This window comes from Alligator mississippiensis, chromosome 2 (assembly GCF_030867095.1).
Source record: "Alligator mississippiensis isolate rAllMis1 chromosome 2, rAllMis1, whole genome shotgun sequence".
NCBI lineage: Eukaryota > Metazoa > Chordata > Crocodylia > Alligatoridae > Alligator > Alligator mississippiensis.
Genome location: NC_081825.1, coordinates 261,647,561 through 261,662,815, shown reverse-complemented (window position 1 = coordinate 261,662,815; position 15,255 = coordinate 261,647,561). Strand labels below are relative to the sequence as shown.

Sequence of the window (15,255 nt, the reverse complement as noted above, 5' to 3'; positions counted from 1 at the left end):
TGGGGCACCCTGCTACACAATATCTGTGATCAGAAGCTTGGCTCTGATTTTCCTAGTGGTGACAATCATTACTAATCCTCCCACTTACCTAATGAAACTGTTCACACAGCTTCAGATGGAGGGAAGTTTTTTAGCAACAGGTAAGCTTTTACTTGGAAGTTAGGGGATGGTGAAAGGGCAATTTATAGTACCTAGACCAGTGATTCTCAATCAGGGTGTTGCAGCACCCTAGGGTGCCTCGACATCCTTCCAAGGATGACAAAGTGTGCCACACAACGTTAGTTGTTAGGTACAAAAACATGATTTACAAGATAAACCCAGAGATTTCAAATAGGAATCTGTAGCATTAAAAACATTCTGACCCATTGTGGTCTTTGTGTTTCTTGCAACAGAAAATTTGCTCTATTATTTTTCTATAGTCAAAAATAAGTAAAAACTAGGAGCTGGCATTTTCTGACAGGTACCTTGAGTCTAAAAAGGTTGAGAACCACTGACCTAGACTGGCAGGGCTTAAGCTCCGTCCCACAGGCCAGTCCCTGGTGCCAAAAGGTTGAGCACCACTGACCTAGACCAGGGACTGTAGAAAAGGCTTCTTCCAAAACAACCTACAGAACTCCTTGCACTTAAATATGGAAATATTCCACTAGCAAAATGAGTAGCTATAAAATTTCACACCTTATGAAGACTTCTAGGTCTGCCATAAAAGCTGAGACTTTAGCACCATGGAAAAGACGGAGCACTTGATCCTGCTACCTTCTGCCAGTGGATAGTGGTTAAAATGAGTAAGCCGTGACATTGCAGTGGGAGGTGAATAAAGGTAAATGGAAGTTAATTTCTTCGAGGGTTCTGCAGCTGCAGATGGGACGACTCCAAATTTCTCTGTGCAGAGCCTATGTTCCAGCACATCTGAAAGATACCTCTTTCCCCAGAACAGAGGGACAAGACTGGAATAGCAGAAGGCTGGAGTTCAGGATAGGGCCATCACCAGAACTAGCCCATTCTAGTCATATATGGTTCCACTGACAGTGTCAGCCTAGTCTGCCCATCTGTCAGCTATTCAAACAAAAAGTTTCACACAGCCCCTCATGCATGGAATGACCTCCCTGTACTAACCTGTAGGAACACCATCCTTTCCTCCAAAAAACCTCCTCAATAGACCACTGATATAATGTTATCTCAAGGGGCAAAGGGCATTTACCAACACTTTATTGATAAAAAAATACTGCAAACAAGTGTGTGTAGAACGGGGGTGGGTGGGCGGGGCACACAATCCAGCCCGCCAGGCCATTCTATCCAGCCTGCAGGGGCCCCTAAAAATTTTTTTTTAATTAATATTAATTTGCCATGGAACCCCATCAAAGCTGACAAGCGACGGGCAGTAGGACCCAGGGGAAGCCTCAGCAGGACTGAACAGCCCTGCCCACCCCCAGCCATTTCACTCCCTTCCTGCTCCAGTAACACCTGGCTGCCCCCTACATCCTTGGACCCGGGGAACACGGGGTGGCACTGGTACGTGTGGGGGGGAGGGGCCCGTGCTGGGGCAGAGCATGTGCATGTTCATAGCCTGAGTCCAACACGCACACCCCACCATACATGTGCACCCACACCCCCTTCACACTGCCATACATGCAGACCCCCCACATCTCCCCACACACCCAGCCCCTCACAAACCCCATACCCACCCACACCCCACATATCCACACACCCCCACATGCACAGCCTCCACAAGCCTATACCCCCCGCAATATACAAGAGTAAAACTTCATTTTAAGCTATTGTGCAATCACCTCTATATATGCTACACAAATGCATGTAAATCAGGACAAAATATTTTTTGAAACCAAATTAATGAATGCTGTACATGTTCACTTTTTAGAATATAATTTGGTATTTTTCTGGTTCCAAGATGGCAAAACCTCTTGCTGAAAGGAGTACTTCCGGGGAGGGACTTCTGGTGGCAAAGATCAGAGGTTAGGGGGCAGGACTTCCAATCACAAGATAGCAACCAGGGGTGGGGCATCTGTCAAGGGGCAGGGCTACCAATGCGGCCCTCAAGAGCTTGCCAAAACTCAGCAAGCAGCCTTCTGCCCAAAATAATTGCCTGCCCCTGGTGTAGAAGCTGTATTTATTTGACTGAATCTCTCCTCCTCTTCCCTTCAAGGAGCAATCAATCATTTGGACTGGAAATTCTGGGTGATATAATAATGTGACTACTGTTTATTAATTTGTTCCACACTGCAGATCAGTATTGCGTTTTCCAAGCCTCACTATAGAGCTGCCATATGCATTTCTGGCCAAAGCCAAGCCTAAGTTGGCCCAACACTGATCCCAGTTCCTCCAGTAATAGCGGAGCCAGCCCGTCTGCCTCGCCTTCCTCAATGCTTTGAGATGCCAGAATCCAACAGGCCATCACAGCGTGGGAAACATCATTGGATCTTAACTTGCCTCTTTTCTGGAGAGCAAAAGGAAACCCCAAACCACCAACCTCTTACTAAACCCACAGCTCTAACTGTTTGAATAGTGGCACAAAATACACTCAAGTAAAAACCTTTCAGGGAAACCACGTGGTACACACACTCCTCCAGGGTCATCCTCTCATGACCCAGGTCAACTTGCTGGCCACACCCAGCCAGTACAAATCTACTCTAAGGTGGTTTCATTTCGTGCACAGATCTGCACTTGAAAAGACCAGCCAGAAAAAATGAGAACTGGGCTTACAGGGCTGGGAGGTGCGAAATCTGTGCGCGCACCAAGCCTGATCTGGCCAAAGGCCTGTGACATTCCTTCTCTGCTCACTGAGCTTACCATCTTACAGAATATACATATGCATACAGAGCACAAGTGTTCCAGTCTCCAGAAAACGTTCCAGACAAAGACCTGCCAGAGACATTCCTGGGAAACCTGACAAACTCACAGATTCCTTTGTAGCGTCTCCAGCGTATGCATCCATTTAACAATATAAAAAAAAATAAAATAAAAAAATGCTGCTGTGGATGGCTGAAATCACTTTTTGCTTCTCCTAAAGAGTCAGGCTCTCATATAAGCAATCTCTGCCTCAAAACTTCCCAGTGGGAGTGATTTTGATAGGGCACAGCAGCCAAATGTTTGATGATCAGGATGTAATCCTTCACATGAGGTCTTAGCTGTTCAGGCTGGCCCATTTGGTGATTATCTGCCAACTGCAGGGCTTGCTTCACCATAACAAAAGCCTCTGCTCCCATTCTCTTTGGAGCCTCAGAGCAGCAGGATAGGCTTAATTCCTGAACTGCAGAAACCACACTGACATTTTCTCCTCCTACAACCTCTGCTGAGACTAGTAATATTATTGCTGATGCTACAAGTCAGCACTATTAGAAGTAACCCCAGTCTCTGTGTGAACAGCTTGAGGCTGAATAGCATAGGGGGCCCTGCAATCCTGCAGAGAACAGTTTTGAAAGAGAGATCAGGAAAAGCCCAGACTTTATCCCTACTGTCTTCTTCCTTTTTTTTTTTTGGTTGTGAAATAAGCTCTCAAACTTTCTGGGAAGATGCCCTCCATTCTCTATTCCTGCACCCCTAAGGAAGAAAGCTATATACAACAAGCCAAAGGGTTACTCAAAGAACACAGGCAGTCTGAGACTCCATGAGACAGGTTTAGCACAGCAACGGACTAGGCACTGGCTATAACACAGCTATACTTGGATTTCATCTATTTTCCAAGTGTTGTGGTCTCAGTTTAATTTCTGTTTAGCTTTCCTAAAACACTCTACTCAGGTCTGGGATGGAAGGAGCTAGATATTAACTGGGATCTGAGCAGTGTATGTATACCTGAGCAGTGTAAACATGCAGTTTATTTTGTGGACACGTAGGACAAGGGGGCCTCAGGCTGTTCATTTCAGAGAGAGGTAGTGCAGAGAGGAGATGTAAAGCCCTGGGTGAGATCACTGCTGTAGTCAATACCCAAATGAAGGGCCTTATTCTGGGATGGTCTTTAGCAGACAGTTCCCACAAGGTCACCCTGGGCCACTGCATGCTGGCCATGCTATGCCCCTCCCCTAGAGGTCCAATAAGCTCAGCTGGGTTTTGCTAATTTTCACTTTCTCTCCAAATGAAAAATATCTAGCAAGAAAAGTGCCTCATCCCCTTGAGGATCTGTCAGCACATTTGCAGGAGACCTGACTGCTGGATCCCGGGTACTGGCAGGCTGTACAGCAGAGACAGAGACAGCTCATTCTGGCCTTTGCCTGGGTGGTCTGATGTTATCCCTTTGATTAAGCTCTCTGGCTAGAGGAACTGGAGCTATTCCTAACGATAGCCAAATCCTGAAATCTCACTCTCCCTTGCGGAGAAGGGCAGAGCTCCCACCAGGCTTCCCCTCCTCCTCCTCCTCCTCACAAAGCAGGACCAATTCAACACATTCTTCTGTTCACTAACATGAATAACCACAAAGTGCTACAGCCTGGTAGATATCAGCAACAGCCCTCATGCCAGCCAGTGATAGAGACCTCCCACAGATCCAATGCTTCAAGAACATTATTTACCTCACTTTTTTTTAATCTGACACCATATTTTAGAGAATTCACAGTATTCGGGGGGGAGGGGGGGAGTCTACACATGTACATGTCATTTATGCTAAAGCTTACCCTACTCTGTACAGTAGAGTGTACTCCCTGCAGGAAGTCCAAAGTCCACCCAAATAAGGAAGCAGCCATGTTGTGCACTAAATAAATTTGCTGAGTGAACTTTAGGTTTAACATACTGTAAAGCACATTGCAGGACACAAAAATGTCTGGATTACTGTAGCAGGGTCCTCATCCAACAGAAAAAGGCACAGCCTGCTATTAACAGCAGAGGGAAAGACACTATCTTGAATACTGCTTCTTGTCTTGGCCTTCCAAAAATAGAAGAGGATCCAATAAAGTCCTTTACTGGGTCAACAAAAGGTAGGAAAACCCCTGCCCAACTGAAGGGGATATTATTAACTCCACCATTTTTTCAGGCTACTTCCTAATTACACTTTGATTTCACCTAACCTGATCTGCAAAAATCTTTCACCCACATCCCAAACTTACCCAAACAAAAGACAAATCAGAACACTTCAAGATCCAGGGACACAATGTTCAATATCATTAGCATATTGAAAGCACTGAATCTTAACTACTTCCACGTTCAAAAAGATATTAACACAATCTTTGTCCAGCATTAGGTCTTAAGACCCAGACTGAAAAAAAATCATGGAAATCCAAGGATGCCAGGCACTAACAGAACTGCTTCATCACAACCATCTCACCAATCTTATGCATGAAGGGAAGTCTAGCTGTGTACAATTGAGACAAAGTAAGAAAGGGTCACAACAGTAGAAGAAGCAACATAGCATACAGATTCTTCACAGAGACAGCGTGTGAGAAATTTCTCCAAGGCATGTGCAATAATGATAGTGGGTGCATGAGAGAGGAACTGTGGGTATGGTACTGTGGGCATAATCAAGGGAGGAAGTAGTATTTCAGAGGCATGCATGCAAGAGGCACTGCAGACAGAGGCACTAAAAGGAGAAACTGTGGCACTGCAATTGGAAAGGCAAAATGTCTGCATGTTCTTGAAAGGGCAAATGTAGCACTGTGGTGGGATGCACAAGGGGGAGATACCATGGCACTGCAGCCAGAGTCAGTACATAAGCATGAGAAAGGGAGAGCGTATGGTATTGTGAACAGGCATTGAAAAGATGGGGAGGATGGAACATTACTGCAGGTAGGAGTTGCATGAGACAGCATATGGCATTATGGGCAGGAAAGGCCAGGCTTGAAAGACTGCAGCTCTGGAGCAGGTGAGCATGAATGAGGGAGAATGCAACACTGCAGGCAGGCACTCAGAAAGAGGAAACAACTCTGTGAGAAAGAGGCTGTAGTACTGTGGGTGGGCACACAGGCAAAAGAGCATGCATAGTGGTGGTATTGCTGCCTTGTGAGAAACAAAGGAACAGAATGGTTACTTGGCAGGAGATATTATGGGTGGGTGGAAGAGCGCAGAGGCTTGTGGGCAAGTGTGCATGCAGTACTGCAAGCAGGGAGGGGGAGTGTGTATACGATACTGTGGGCAGATGGACACAAGCAATATTTTGCCTGGGTGCAAGCAAGCATCATTTGACAGCACACAGTTGTGCAGGTGAAGTGGGAGAGCACACTCCTGAGCAAAGGACATTGATATTGAGGGCCTGGCAAGAAAGAGGGCAAGTGTAGCAGTGCATGAGGGTGGGTGCATTTGCATGAGGGAGGAGTGCACGTGTGAGTGCAGGTTACTGTGTGGGGACTCAATTGAGAATTTTTTTTCGTTATGGAAGAAAACAGAAAATTCCCATTAACTGAAATTCTGAACCAAAAAAAATTGTACTTTGGCTACAAGCATTTCACTTAAGACAAAACTGAAACATGCCTTACTGCGAAGGTTGAAATGCAGGGCTATGGAAACGCTTAAAAAAAAAGGTGAGTTACAAATTTTTGTCCAATACAACCGAGTTCATAAACACATTTGGTCTTCGACTAAAAAAATTTTGTATTCTCAGAGCCGATGCAAAGACATAATTTGACATCTCTTGGAGACAGAGCAACCTAGGCAAGCAGCAATCAAGTTTCCCCACTGTTCCTACCAATACTGCTCCATACTTCTAGGGACCTTCCTCTCTAGGGGCAAGACAGAAGGTCAGGTTGCACAGTTCATTCAGCCTGTTTGGCAGACACCCAGAAAAACAAGAGGATCCAATTCCAAATGTGTTTTGGTGTTATGGCAATATATTCATTAAGCCAAACTGAAGCAAGTGAACTGTACACAAGGGACAAAGGCATCAAATGTAGTCAGAGCTACCGGGATTGAACTGAGACTTTATGGACCATCTAAGTAATCTATGCATCCTTCCAAGTCAATCAGTTTCCCACATTTTTGAATGGTAAGAAAACACAGAAACTTACCACAATTGCTAAGTAATCCAACAAGACATTCACAAACACCAATTAAAACAATAAAATAAAGACAGAGGCAGAACACCAGTAGGTGCAGCCCATCATAACCACTAGCCATCCCTCAGAAAATGCAATAAAACATAACTGTTGAATCCCACTCAACATGACATTTTCCAAACACGCATCCAAATTGATGATCCCTACAACATTCCACAACAGTCAAGCAATATGGGTTATTTTGTAGCAGATAGAAAACAGGGAAGAGTAACTTGCAAAGTGAAAGGCCTGACTTGGAGAACCTCCTATTGGCAGTCTCTCTAATTCAGTTTGGTGAATCTAGCTTGAGCACCTCTAATGATTACAGCTGCAGCAATACTGCATGGAGGGAGGTGGTCTCTCATTTAGGTAGGGTAATTTAAGACATTACAGCTCAAAGCTGAGACCTTAAAATGCTAGCTGGAAGCCAAGGCAGATCATACAGCATCACCGTCATGTTCCTGAATGAATGTCCTGCTTAGCAAAAGGGCTATACCGCATTCCACACTAGCTTGAACTTCAGAATCGGTTTAGAATATGACTGAAATACAGAATTTTATCAAAATCTGTTATAATCTGCCCTGTGCTCTCTCTAGATTTCCACTGTTATCATTCTGCTTGCCCAGGTATTTCTATGGAAACAGACTATGGAAACTTTCTGCCCTTCTCATCAGTCTGATTCTATTTCCTGATTCTCCCAGTAATGCTGCAATCCAGTGTGTGACACGTCACCGTTAGGAAACAGAGAGCTGACTTTAAGGCAATAAGAATGTGAGAAATTAAAGATGGAAAAGACCTTGTTCACATTTAAACTACTCACTGGGGGCTAGGAAAGGATTGTTCCTTACAATATATTTTCTAGTGCTTTGGCCCAGTCTAACTATATTGAATGACAGGGCTTCAATCACTACCCTCTGCAACCTAAAAGAACTATTATCTAATAGGGTTTTAGTTACTGTAAAGACATCACAGCAACAAGAAACAATCTCATGAAAATTGTTTTCCTTTCTTCTCAGCATGTCCTGTGACTCTGAAACAGGAGACTGTGCCAGACTTCCATAGTAACAAAGAGAAACTAACCTCACTGCCCACATACCTGCTGTGTAAGGAGACTGATGTGGCTGGGTGGTGAATACTGCCTGGCTGCCTGTTTCTCTGCCAGTCGCTGCAGTTCTGCTGCTACAGTGCTGCGGTTGTAGCATCTGCCCTGGGAGGATGGGTCTTCTGCATCTTTGTACACCCTGGCTGAGCCTGCACGTTGCCGACTTGGGCTGCGATGACATGAACCTGCCAAACAGTTTTCATCCACTTAGAAGAAGAGTGCAGAAGGTCAGGCTGCAGAGAGCTCTTCATGCCCTCTGGGCTTGACAACAAGGCAAAGAAGTGAATGACAGAGGTTTGTACCCTGGCAATAACAGAAATACAAGCAGACACAATACTTTCTACAGACCTTCTCCATGGTCTCCATTCTGCACTTGGGCTGCATATCTGAGCTTCTCTAAACCAGCACCACTCTCTCAATTCATCTTGACGTGAAACATCACCAAGTTACAATGGGACATTGGCTGTTTATTCTCACTATATTAAAGCAGTGCCTGGAACTGCTGCAACAGATGAATGGCTAGGATTTGAGGAACCGAAGACATTTTTGCACTTAATCCCAGAAGGAGAAAGGGGAGTTTGGAAGCCAAGTGTGTAGCTGGAAATTGCCCCTGAAGAAACATACCTCTTTCTAACATTAGCTGGACCCAAAATACAATTTAAAACACAGGCGCTTGGCTTTATATAGCAAGAGGATCAGTAACAAGTTAAACGCAGATATTGCTTCCTTCTTAGGAGGAAAAAAAATTAACACAAATATAATTCAAAGAAATTCACAGACTGAAAACTGGCTGGAGAGCCTTGAACAGAAGGTTATTATAGACAGCAAACCACTGAGGAGGTCAAAGTATCACAGTTGCACTGTAAGATCAGGAATTAATATTTCCATTTATGATCTGGATAACTGAATTAATATTTCCATTTATGATCTGGATAACTGATAATATGGCATATTATTGAGATTCATACATAATTAGAAGGGACTACAATAAATAAAAGGGGAGAGAGAGAGAAAAAAAGAAGAGGCCTAAAAATATTAGAAATGTGGGCAGAAGGTAAGAATCTCATTTGCACTTGGAAAAAAATGCAGCTAATACATCTGGGATAAACAACTTCAAAGCCAGATATTCAATGGAAGGAAGAAACCTATGAAGCAGAAACAGCTGAGAGAGGGAGGTGGGAAGTTCAGGCAAAAACTTGACATAAATTTGTAATGGGATATGGCTGTAAAAAAAGACAGCACCATTTGGGACTGCACACGCAGAGGCATCATATCACAGATTAGAGGATTAGGTCCTTCTCTTTAATTACAACCTCACCTGGTACACTGCTTTCAGTTCTGGGCATCTCATTTCCTTTAAGCTCTGACAAATTGGAGGAAGCATAGACAACAGCAACAAAAATAGTCAGAGGGCTGGAGGGACTGACTTATGAGGGAAGATTAACAGAGACAAATTGTCTATCTTGGGTAAGAGAAGACAAAGCAGGCTTGGTAACAGTCTGCAAGCACTTGATGGCTATAAACACCAGAACAGGACAGGAATTAGAAACGTGCAAGGAAGCAGATTCAATACCCAGCAGAAGTAAGAGCAATGGCCTGAAGTTAGAAGGGAAATGTTTTACCTGGAGACCAGGAAACACCTTCCTAGAAGCGAGTCTGTAAAATCATCTCCCCAGGTAAATACGGAAACTGGCCGAGAACTTGGGATATTTAAAACACTCAGAAGCTTCTTTGAATTCCAGAAAGCAGATCAAACAATTCAAACATTTTTGTTCTGTTTCACAGTTCTAGAGGTAGAAGCGAGATCCTGTTACTCCCTCTCTGAAGTACCTCATGCAAGCCCTGTAATTCAAGGATGGCCTGACTGTCACAGCAGTCTGCCTTTGGGCTGAAAATATATGTCTGGTCCTTTTCATACAAAACCTGCAACAGCTTTGCTTAAAAGCAAATGGATCCTTTTAAATAAGCAAGTGCATCAGGATTGGGGTTTTTTTGTATCTCTGTGAGCATGTGATGGAGTGTGCTGTTTACACCAAACCCAGATTTCTGGGGTCACTGCAGGAGGAAATCCACTCTGCTAAACAGAGCAGTTTCTCAAGAACAGGGGCATTAGACTAGGTATCCTGATCATAATTTGATACAGGCTACAATCTGCCTCCTTAAACCTCTGCTTCCTTTAGTTTCTTCTGATAAGCATGGATTTTGCTATCTTATACTGTTGTTGGCATGGCTCAGCCATGTTCCCACCACAGAGGTGGCTGCACGTCAGTCATAAATGAGATTCCTGTACTTGGCTGGTAAGATGTTTTGAGGTAGGCCAGGGCAAAAGGTCCTAGAGAAATATGAAGATATGTTCCCAGTATGTCAAATCCCTTAAACTAATGCATCTTCAGTGATGTCATGTGGAGGCCTTAGTCAGTTTCTAATGTGTGGCAAGTTGCCAGTTTCCTTCAGCAGGAGACAAGAGCAAGCAAGCAGCCTGCACCATCTCAAAGAGGGCCTCTGTACTATTGAAACCACCCCCAAATTTCTAAAAACAAAATGAGAATATGTATGATTACAGTATTATAATGAATACACGTTATTTCCTGCCTCTGCAAGTTAGACCAACCAGACACAAATCAGTTCAGCTCCCCTTTCCCCTGCACAATAAACAGGACTGATCAACACAATAAGGGAGATTTCCTCTTCCAAAGAATAATTTAATGCTCATTAAAAGACCAGGATTTGCAACCTTGGAAATTGAGGATTTCTGCCTATATGGGGTAGGCACAGACTATATACACTCTGTGCTAAAGTAGTAGCCTGGACAACTGTTATGCAGCCCCTCCTCATCTCTTCTAGGTTAACAGATAAGAGATTGGTCAGTGCTACTTCAGAGATGGGAGCCTGATTTAGATGGTATGAAGAACGTGACAATTTCAAGAAGAATCTGAGCTAATGAAAGATTTACTCAAATGACACATTCACTTATCTAAAATGTCTGGCCCACTCACCTGCTTTTGCAGAGGATGGTCTGGATAATCTCTGGCTGTAGATCTGAGCAACACTGTGAAAGGATGAGAATGGACCAGTGGTGTGGCCACCAGACTGAGAACGGTGCAACTCTGCATGGCTAGATGGTGGGTGGGATACCATGTTTGTAGAGAAAGACTGGTTGTCAGAAACTGTGCTGTGGTTCTGGGAAGGTGGGGACTGAGTCAGTCCAGGACCAGCTGGAGGAGGCAGGGATGAGTGGTGACTAGACACCTGTGTGTTTTCAGAGGCTGTGGTATGAGATGAAAACTGTGAGCTGATGCTTCTCTGGAGCATAGCACCAGGACCAGAGGAGGAAGCACTGTGAGGGCTACACTGAGGTAATTTCAGCTCATCTTCTGTGAAGGATAAAAAAAGGCAAATCAGGACATTTCATAAGGTAAACTTTTTTCCAGAGTCCCAGAGATAATGGCCACTTAGTCAATGGCCTATGTTTGCTGGCTTGATGAAAGCTAAGAAAACCTTAGCTACCAGGAAGGACTGGCAAAAAAACTGAATTAGGCCTATCCTCTTCCTGAACTCATTTTATCTGGCAGATAAGGTTCTCTGAGTAGATGTGATATCTTTTATAAGACCAACTGAGGAGTTGGAAAAAAGTTCTTAGCAAGCTCTCCAATCACCCTTCTTCAAGCACAGGAAGTCTGTTGCCTGAAGGATGACTGTGCCCAAAAGCTTGCTAAGAACTTTTTTCCACGTACTCCGTTGGTCTAATAAAAGACACCACATCCATGCAAAAAACTTTGCCTGCCTATGTCCTTAGACCAACACGGCTACAACCAAAAATCCAGCAACACTGAATTTATCTAGCAGAGGCCTTTCACCATAGACAGAAGTTAATTTCAAGTGCTAATGAAAGAACTATTCATCCTACAACATCTTTTCTGTCCATTTATTAAGTGAGAGGCCATCTTGACAAATTCTTCTTATGGAACTGAAGCTGGGACTTCTTCAGGTTGTTTCTGCCTCTAGGATCTGATCAAATTATTTGTTCAAACAGTTTAAATCTAAACAATCTACATCTACATCTCAACTGTTTACTGCAGAACTAACCCCACCCCTGGCTGGCTGGTTCACTTACGAGATGATCCAATTTCTCTGGGCTTGTCACCTTTTAGCTCTCCTTCTGCATTTAGTTCTGCCACGGGACATTCGAGCTGATTACTTTTCACTTCCTCCACCACCTCAGGAAGATCTGAAATTATGTTTAAGCATTGAGGAACAGAGGAGTTCAAGTTGCTAACACTATGGAAACTGGAGTAACAAGGTTTAATATCTTGCTGCCAGGCTGAATTAATTTCCCATTTGTTACTGTGGTTCTCATCGCTGTTTAAGCAGCTTTGCTTTTTGTTATCCAGGGCATGATATCACATGGAGTAAATTCTACCCCCACACTGGAATGCCTAATCAGTCCCATATATAAGATCCACCCCTCTTTAGACTATGCAGGGATCCTGTGTCAAGAGAGAGAAAACTCATCACCCCCATGCTCCCTATATGCATGCTGAGACTCATTTCTGGGGTTCTACATTCTCACCCTCTCTCTCCCTCTCTCCACACACACACACGGCCTTGATAGCCAGCCCTTGTCTTCCTATAAACTGTCAGAACTGCCAAGGCACTCACCTTTCTGGGCTGTGCTTTCTGATGGATTGCTGCTGTTGCAGGGCTTTGAGGTTCTGGGGTTGGTACCCAAGAATACACTGGCCGACTTATTCTTGTGTGTGTAAAATGTCAGCACCTCCTCTAAGTCACTCTCACTATGACAGGAAGAGAACGAAGAGTCTCAGTGAGAATTTTAGAGGATTCTGCCCTCATGTGCAGAAACAATAGAACCTCTCAACAGAAACAAGAACATGAGGCTGCAGAGACCAAAGAGGCCTGAGAAATTACTGGCCTAAATAGAAAGAATACCTGGAACTGTAACGTGCCCTAGTCTGTGTTATGGAATAGCACATCTCTTGGCTGGTAATGGCATTACTGAAATGCCATTACCAGCATCTCAGTGTGGCAGGGACCTCAGGCTAGACAAAATAAAAGTATCGACATTATATAATTTTTGTGACCTCCACTCAACTGGGTTAATTCAGGTCTGAGCAACTACCATTACCAAGCTTCCACCAGGACTCTCCAGAGCAAGAGGCCATCAAGAATTCTGCTCAGCCTGTTTCATATTCATTATTAATGCCCTCCCCCAAAGGAGGGCATTAATAAAACCACCAAACAGGCCCACTAAGAGGTGGGCCTGTTAATTAAGAAATGCCACAGAGTCAAAAAAGAGAAGTGGTCAACATTTTCACAGGTCCAACAGAAATTGTGACTACTCCTTTTTCTTACTTTTTGGGCAACAGATATATTCTACTGTAAAACCTTCCCCTAAAGTCTTACTCCTTGTTACCTCTTAGTCAGTTCCAGTCACTTAGCCCTTCTGTTAAGAATACTTTTTGAGCTGTACTTCTAGTTTCTTGAATGACATTTTCCTTTCCCTTACTTTTCTCAGCTATGGCTTGTGACCATGTAGTACAACACAACATCAGCAAGCAGGAGGGTACCGCTGGCAACAGTCGCAACAAAACACAATCCAAGAAGGCAAAGTAAAGATTCTTGGCAGAAATAACAATTCTGCAAGGTGTCCTCTGCACATATCCATGCCTGTGAGATGCACCTCTGGCACAACAGAGCTCTGGAAAAAGCAGTGCCTATTCAGACCTCACAAGTGTTTAGACTTTCAAAACACACTGCAAAGCTCATCTATCTTTCTCAGGCCTTTAAAAACAGTATGAGGGTGGAAAACTGCTGTGGTGAAGAAGTTATTGGTTGTGAGGGTGAGTTAAACCTCCAGGTTGCTTTTCTTGTTATCAGTGGCTTCGAGTGAACTGACTTGTAGAATTAAATTTGGGTATTAATTCAATTACATTTTTAAAGCTGTCAAGGGTGTTTAGAGCCTACAGCTAGGTACTCTCTTAGCATGTATAACACAAAATACAATACATACACAAACCACCCTCTCTTGGCACCAAGGTTAGGTTTTTGTCTAACAAGTGCTAACAACTAGTCTTCATCTTGTTCAATGTCTCAGTGACTAGCAGAACCAGCCTTCAAAGGAAGATTTTCCCCTTTTGCCTGACCCACTGAAGACTGGCCAGTTGGCTTAAGCCATAAATGCCAATGCAGAGTAGAATGGCAGATACTAAAGTTTTTAGAAATACATGAAGCATCATAAAAAAACCCAGAGGGAATACTTAGAAACTACTCACCCCTCAGCAATAATGTATTTTCCTGTGCTTTTAATTTTTTGGCAGATGGTCTAGCAAAAGCAGCAACCTCAAGACAGAATTAAATATTAAGCCACAACAGCCAAGAAACCAGTTGCAAAGAATGCTAGTTCATCTAAAGAGTACACAATTCTGTCCAAGCCATCAGGCTTCCTAGCATCACTGTCTAATGGAGTAGACTGACCTACCATAGAGCTGTTCATCATTTTATTGACTACATGAAGAATCAGAGAGACAACCGTCTTCTTTGAAGACCACCACCAGTTAGGGAACCAAGTAAAAAGTGATTGGTCTTCTGGGTAACTGCAGGAGCTAATGCTAAGAACAGTCAAATATCCTGAGTCATGTTCCTCAGTAATATTTTGAAAGGCTATTAGCATTTTCTGGGACAACTCTGATATTGTGTTTAATGAGTCCATAATGGATCAGCAACTCCTAAAACTAACTGCAATCATAAGGTAACATCAGAAAACTACAAAGCTCCCTGATCAGTAGCAAAGCTCTGGCCGATTACCATCATTCCCCATTAATTTCCAACAAGTCACTGTGGGTGCTATCCAGACAGAGGAGTTGGCAGCAGGTTCCACAACCAGATGTGATGAAGGAGAGAGCATGTTATCCTTCTTAGAGAAGGCAAAAGTGTGGAAATAATCAGCTGAGAAGCCTGTTCCTCTGTAGAACCCTGGTCCCCAAGAAACAGAGAGGTCCTTGCCATCATCAGTTAAATTGGGACATTGGACTAAAAGAGTTCTGCTGGATCAAGTCAAGTCCCCTGTGTGCATAGGCAATCAAGTAACCCGAGGAATCATCATAATGATCACTTCAAGCCCTTACATTCAACTACAGTACATAATACCTGAAATACCACCACCCTATA

The 15,255-nt window shown here is 43.7% G+C and overlaps 1 protein-coding gene across 6 annotated transcripts in view; it reads right to left on the bottom strand.

Moving 5' to 3' along the window:
* The window catches only part of TTLL5 (tubulin tyrosine ligase like 5), a 178,291-nt gene that overhangs the window by 81,539 nt on the left and 81,497 nt on the right, over positions 1 to 15,255 (bottom strand). For all 6 annotated transcript variants that reach the window (XM_019499231.2, XM_019499232.2, XM_019499233.2 and 3 more), the window contains exons 25-28: positions 12,730 to 12,863; positions 12,185 to 12,298; positions 11,067 to 11,444; positions 8,065 to 8,255 (exon numbers count right to left, since the gene is read on the bottom strand). In XM_019499231.2, the coding sequence (XP_019354776.1) occupies positions 8,065 to 8,255; positions 11,067 to 11,444; positions 12,185 to 12,298; positions 12,730 to 12,863 (817 nt within the window). The remainder of the gene's footprint in view (positions 1 to 8,064; positions 8,256 to 11,066; positions 11,445 to 12,184; positions 12,299 to 12,729; positions 12,864 to 15,255) is intronic.